The sequence below is a fragment of the Microtus ochrogaster genome, unplaced genomic scaffold (assembly GCF_000317375.1).
Source record: "Microtus ochrogaster isolate Prairie Vole_2 unplaced genomic scaffold, MicOch1.0 UNK12, whole genome shotgun sequence".
Lineage (NCBI taxonomy): Eukaryota > Metazoa > Chordata > Mammalia > Rodentia > Cricetidae > Microtus > Microtus ochrogaster.
In genome coordinates this window covers 6,228,692-6,235,660 of record NW_004949110.1, presented here as the reverse complement: position 1 = coordinate 6,235,660, position 6,969 = coordinate 6,228,692, and the positions used below count along the sequence as shown (strand labels likewise).

Here is a 6,969-nt window from a genome sequence, read left to right as displayed (position 1 = left end):
CAGGGAACCCTGATTGCTCTTTGGGCTGACGAGGGACGAGAACTTGATCAGGGGAGGGGGAGGTAAATGGGAGGCGGTGGCGGGGAGGAGGCAGAAATCTTTAATAAATAAAGAAAGAAAGAAGATTAAAAAAATAAGCAAGATTTATTATGTAAAGGAAAAAACTATTTTCAATAAAAGGAAAAAATTAAAAGGTAAAAAAGAAAATGATAAGTAATAATCTAGTCAAAAATTCTCTAACCAAAAAAAACTTTTAAAAAATACTGAATGAGGAACAGAGGTGAAAAAGAGTTGTTTTTAATTTTAGGTTTCTTCTCCCACCCCAGTTCTGGGGACTAAACCCAGGACTAGCGCATTTGAAGTAAGTATTCTATCACTGTTCTATACCACTAGACCAAACAATGCTTAAAAGTGACAAGAAGAGCTGGCAAATGGTTGTGGTTCAGCAGGTTAAGGAAGTTGCTGCCAAGCCTGATGACCAGAATTCAATCCCTGGAAGCCACATGGTAGAAGGCTAAAACTGACTCCTGCAAAGTACTCTCACCTCTACATGTGCATGTGAGTGTGCACACACACACACTCACACTCACACACACAAATAAGCAAATAGATGCAAAAAAAAAAAAAAAGACAATAACCAACCAGGTATTTGGAACATGTCATTAATCTCAAGTGAATCTGTTAAGTTTGAGGGAAGTCTGGTCTAGAGATGAAGACTACATAATAAGACCGTGTCTCAAAAAATAAAATTTGTGTACTTATTTCATTTACTTATTTAATGTATATGAGCGTTTTGCTTGCATATATGGCTGTGTACCACTTGTATTCCAAGTGCCCATGGAAGCTGGCTTGAGCCTACAGCAAGGCAGAATTTAGCTAGGCGGGGAAAACTAAACTGAATGCAGGGAGAGAGATGGCAGAATCAGGGAGATGTCATGGAGCTGCTGCTGGAGATAGATGCACTGAAACTTTGCTGGTAGGCAACGACTACGAGGTGATACACAGATTACTAGAAATGGGTTAAATTAAGATATAAGGGTTAGCCAATACAAATCTAGAGCTAATGGGCCAAACAGTGTTTTAAATAATAGAGTTTCTGTGTGATTATTTCGGGGCTGAGCAGCCAGGAACTAACAATGGGGCTCCTTGCAACACCCCACTGTTAATACCTGGCATCCACCTTTGAAAGCCCCTCCCCTGGGAGTTGCATTGGTCCGGACTCCACCTACGGGAAGACTGCCAAGTGCTGTGAGGACCACTCTCACAGGCTATTTAGGCTGAGACCCAAAAGAGGAGCACCATTGTCTCAGGTTTTGCTCCCATCCTCCAGGGAGCACTGCATTAAACATGGGCATCTTAATTCGGTCTAATTTGGTCTGGTTGGAATTATTTGCGTCAGCGGAGAAGCTCCTCTTAAGAAATATACCTAACATCCACCTACCGTTTCCCTGGTAACACTACCAAGGAACTCTCTCATACAAAAAAGTAGCAATATCGAGGCCCATTACAAGAAAACTCTGACTTTTTGGTCAAAACAAAACAACAACAAAAAACTAGAATCTGATTTCTATTTCACTCTAGATGAAAAATAAAATTCTGCCCAAATCATTACATACTGTTGTCCTCAATCTTAAGTGTTAACTATGGTCTAGAGAGATGGATCAACTGCTCTGTCAGAGGACCCAGGTTTAAATCCCAACACCCACATGGCAGCTCACAACTGTCTGTAACTCTAGTTCTAGTGGATCTAATTACTGCTTCTTGCCTCTATGGGTACTGTACACACAGGTAGTACACAGACATACATGCAGGCAAAACACCTATACACATAAAAAAGATAACATAATTTTAAAAACAGCATTAATCCAACTGGACTTTCCAGTCATCTGGCTAGGAGACCATTCCCTAGAAAAGCTGATTAACCTGAAGATATATGCTAAGAACATGAAAGAATAATTATTTTCTTTCTTTTTTTCTTCTCCTTTTTCTGTTTTTTTTTTTCTTCAAGACACTGGTTGTCCTGGAACCCACTTTATAAACCAGGTTGGCAGGAGCTAGAGAGATGGCTCAGAGGTTAAAAACACTGGCTGCTCTTCCAAAGGTCCTGAGTTCAGTTCCCACCAACCATGTGGTGGCTCACAACTATTTATAATGAGATCTGGTGCCCTCTTCTGGTGTGTACGCAAACATGCAGGCAAAACACTGTACACATAATAAATAAGTCTTTAGAAAAATAAATAAAAAGTAAATCAGACTGGCATCAAATTCACAGAGATCCATTTGCATCTACTTCCTGAGTGCTGGAATTAAAGGCATGTGCCACTATTACATTTTTTTTTTTTTTTTGGTCTTGAGACAAGGTTTCTCTGTGTAGATTTGGAGCCTGTCCTAGCACTTGCTCTGTGGACCAGGCTGGCCTTGAACTCGCAGAGATCTGTCTGCTTCTACCTCCTAAGTGATGGGATTAAAGGTGCCACCACTGCCCGGCTGATTTTTTGTGTATTTTCTATAAATGGGTATTCTGCCTGCATGTATGCTTATGTACCACTTACATGCCTGCTGCCACAAAAGACAGAAGAGAGTACTGTAGCTCCCAAGAGAAGCCATTCTCTTAACTGTTCTCCACTCCCTTACAGTAGGCTTTTCAGATGGTTTCCGTGGCTTCAAATGCACTAAAATCCTCCTGCCTCAACTTTCTGAGTGCGGGGTTTATATGTACAAACCACCAACCTAGGCAAGAGTAATTTAATATAACTGTGATTATAAACAAGGTTTTCTGAGAGTGATAGCAGAATGAATGAATGCCTTTAGAGAAACACACACATAATTATTTTTCATCCATTATTTTTAGAGTTAAGAATTAAAAAAGAATTAGAGTTAAAAATGGCATATTGTTGTTTCCCCAGCTACTTATCCCCCACCCTCTCTATCTGTTCTCTCTCCTTCTTTGCTCCCTCCAGACAGAGTTGCAGTTCCCAGGATTACTTGTTGTTTTGTTTTTGTTTGGTTGGTTTTTTTGTTTGCTTGTTTTTTTTTTTTTGTTTTTTTTTTTTGGCTTTTTGAGACAGGGTTTCTCTGTAGCTTTGGAGCCAGTACTAGAACTAACTCTTGTAGGCCAGGCTGGCCTCGAAATCACTGAGATCCTCCTGTCTCTGCCTCACAAGTACTGGAATTAAAAGCATGCACCACCACTGCCTGGTTTCCCTGGATTACTTGGAACTCACTATGTGAATAGGTTATCCTGGAAATTGTGATAATCTTCCTACATAGCCTCCCAATGCAAGTTCAAGCATGAGCTGATCTACAATAACCTTTAAATGGAAAAAAAATTTATTTGAAATCTATAGCTCTAGCTATAAATTCAACTTAATTTTAGTGGTGCACACTTATAAATTCAGTTAATCATTCAATTTACATGCAAACACATGGTTTTCACAAAGGTTATTTTATAAGAAAAGGAAAACAGAAGACAGACAGAATACAATAGATTTCAAGTTAATTCAACAATAAAAGAGAGGCCTTATAAAGAGAGAAAATCTTTAATAAAACACATTCAGAACCCACAGAGTGAAATATGTTAAACTTAAAAATTAAGAGCACAAAAACTTATTAATATTTAATCAATTACACTCAGATAAAAATAAAACTTTTATTTAAAGTAAATGAGATAATTAAAGTATTTTGTCAAATATATTCAGCATAATAATACTATAAATTAGTCTTGCCTAAGTGAAGTGTCAAATATAAGATTCGATAGTTTTCTTACCATTTGGGGTCCAACATTCACATTTATTGGCCCTAAGGTTTTCGGTAAAATTTTTGTTGGTGAGTGAGTGCTGGAAACTGGAAATGCAACAAGTGAGATGTTACCTGAAAAGAGAGCAAAATAAGAAATCAGTGTTCTGCAATATCAAGTTGACACCAATGCTCCTATCCCATGCTGCTAATTTACATTTAGAGACATATTGTACCTGTGGGATAGTGGTGCACACTTTTAATCCCAGCACTTTGTGGGGGAAGGCAGGTGGATCTGAGTTCTAGGATAGCCAGGGATACACAGAGAAACCCTACTTTGAAAAACCAAAGAAACAAAACAAACTACAACAAAACTAAGAAGTCTTAACTGAAAATACATATTGACCTCTTTGTTGAAGTGAGTATAATCAGTTCTGCTAAACACTCTTATTTGTATTTTATAGGAAGTTTATAAAACAGTTTGTGTACTTAACAACTACAAAAGTTGCATCGCTATGAAATGAGTGTCTTATCCAGGTACTACATATGATGTGTCTTGTGATGCTGCTATTGTACCAGAAACATTTTCTTTTGTTACTTGCTTTTTAAACTTAGCCACATTAAAAAAAAAAAAAATCTGATTGGGCAGTAGTGGTGCACACCTTTAAACCCAGCACTTGGGAGGCAGAGGCAGGTAGCTCTTCAGGTTTGAGGCTAGCCTGGTCTACATAGTACCAGACAGGGTTACAAAAAACCTTGTCTCGCCGGGCGATGGTGGCGCACGCCTTTAATCCCAGCACTCGGGAGGCAGAGGCAGGCGGATCTCTGTGAGTTCGAGACCAGCCTGGTCTACAGAGCTAGTTCCAGGACAGGCTCCAAAGCCGCAGAGAAACCCTGTCTCGAAAAACCAAAAAAAAAAAAAAAAAAAAAAAAAAAAAAACCTTTTTTCAAAAAAAAATCAAGAGAATCTGTTTATAGCCAGTTTGCCTCAAATCTAAGGCAAGATTCTAAATTTTGTATTTGTTTTCCAATGAAAAGTTACAGTACACAAAACCAAACTGACCTTTATTATATATAGAATATAAAAATGTATGAAATATAATGTGAACATAAAGTATTCAAATATATAGTACATTCATAATAAAACCTATGATTTTTATTAGCATACATTAATTATACACAATGATTTCCACTATGACATTTTCTCATATGCATATAATGTATTTGAGCATATTCCCTTGACCTTCATTACCCTCTCGTCTTTCTCCAACTCTAATTACTTATTATATTTCATGTATTTTTTTGTGATCCATTAAATTGAATTATAGGCGAGAGGCTATTTATAGGAACACGGGCACCTTACCAGATTTATGCCATTTAAGAAACATCTCTCTCCTCCAATAACCATTAAGACCTATAGACCCTTGGGTGGAAGCTCATGAGTCCCTCTCCCATACTATGATGAAATGCTGATGGGCTCAATCAAGTGTAGGTTTTATACGGGTAGTCATAGCCTTGTCACAACATTCTTTAATACTCTGCCCCAGCCTTTGGCTCTTAAGGTTCTCTCTATCCCTTTTTCAACAATATTCCCTGAGTCTTGGAGGACGTGAGCCTGGTGCTCCATTTATCCATGAACATCAAACAGTTACTTGTTCTCAGCACTCTGAGAAACTGGGAGTGTCTGTAGTTACTGCCGCCTGCTTCAAAGAGCAGCTTCTGTGACCAAAGATGAAGCAGCTGAGGCTCTTGTTTTCAGAATGCCAAGTCGATAGATTTGGGGCCTTTTTGGTTAATGTTGAGATCCTAGCCTTTAACAGCTGAGCCATCTCTCTAGCCTTATTTGTGGCCTTTTTAATATTAAAGAAAAAATATCTACTAGTGAGTTTGTTTGCTGTTGTTTTGAGATGCTTCGGTCAAAACAAAAGCATCACATATTCTAAGCCAGTGTTCAACTCCATCCCCACCCCAGCTATGTAGTGAGACAGAGTAGAAGCAGTAAGGTCAGCTTAGTGATTTCAAATGCAAACAAAACAAAACACACCTTCTCCCCAAGGCCATCATGGTCGACAGAGTGAATTCCATTCTCAGGACAGCCAAGGCTATACTGTGAGACTTTGTCTCAAAAAACTGAAACCAACAAAGAGCCTGATCACACTCCTTAATCTCTGTCTCTCACACTCACACTTCTCAGTCCTCAGCAGACACATATGTATGGTTGTTTTTTGCCAGTCTGGGTACCATGTACATGTTTGGTGCCTGCAAACGCCAGCAGAGAGTGCCAGATCCCATGGAACTGGAGTTACTGACAGTTGTAAGCGATCACACGTGGGTGCTGGGAATCAAACCTGGGTGCTGAAAAGCAGCCACCTCTTTAAGCACTCAGCCACCTCTCCACTCCCCCAATTCTATGAATGATTTCTTTCGTGAGGATCTCATTAATGCTTAAGGTAATGGTGCTTTTATATATGAAGAAACTGAAGTTCAATTAAGTTGCTGATTCCAAGGTCAAGTCTCAACTTTCAACTCCAGTTAACCTCTCAGTAGTATTTTATATGACTTGATAATACTCCTGTGAAACTATTTTTCATTGGGCATCTGAGTCACTCTGCTGCTTCCTCCTGAAGGAGCACCCTTCTGTCAGTCTCGCTTTTCCACCAGTAGGCTCACAGAGGACAGTGGAGGAGTCAACACACAAAACTACTGTTTGAGCACGGCTAGAGACCATGGTGATTTTATATCACCCTGGGCATTTCACATAATTGGGGCTCTGCAATAGGTGCTTTTTCTTGTGTTTCCTCTTTTCCTCTTCTCTTCTATTTTTTTTTTTATCCAGCTGGCTGTTCCAGTTCTTGATGACTAGCTCTCCTCTCTGAACTTCAGTCTTCCAACCTCACTTGACAGGTGGATAAACTGATCTCAGCCTCATGCCTATAAATGCACGGAAGAGTCTGATGTTCCTCTGGATTAAACTGCTGAACTCAGATTCATGTCTTGCTTAATTTGTCAAAATGACACAATTTTGAGTCATCTGAGAAGAGGAATGTCAATTGAGAAAATGCCTCCCCTTAAGATTGGCCTGAAAATTCCAGCACTTGGGAGACTTAGGCAGCAGCTCTCTGTGAGTTTGAAGCCAGCCTGATCTACAAAGTGAGTTCCAGGACAGTTAGGACTGTTTCACAGAAAAACCCTGTATTTTTTTTTTTAGGTGTTTTATTTATTTATTTACTATGT

General features: G+C 39.1%; 1 protein-coding gene across 10 annotated transcripts in view; it reads right to left on the bottom strand.

The window, feature by feature from the left end:
- The window catches only part of Tfdp2 (transcription factor Dp-2), a 124,906-nt gene that overhangs the window by 46,581 nt on the left and 71,356 nt on the right, over positions 1-6,969 (bottom strand). For all 10 annotated transcript variants that reach the window (XM_005366667.2, XM_005366668.2, XM_013353591.2 and 7 more), the window contains one exon: positions 3,767-3,870. In XM_005366667.2, coding sequence (XP_005366724.1) covers positions 3,767-3,870 — 104 coding nt within the window. The remainder of the gene's footprint in view (positions 1-3,766; positions 3,871-6,969) is intronic.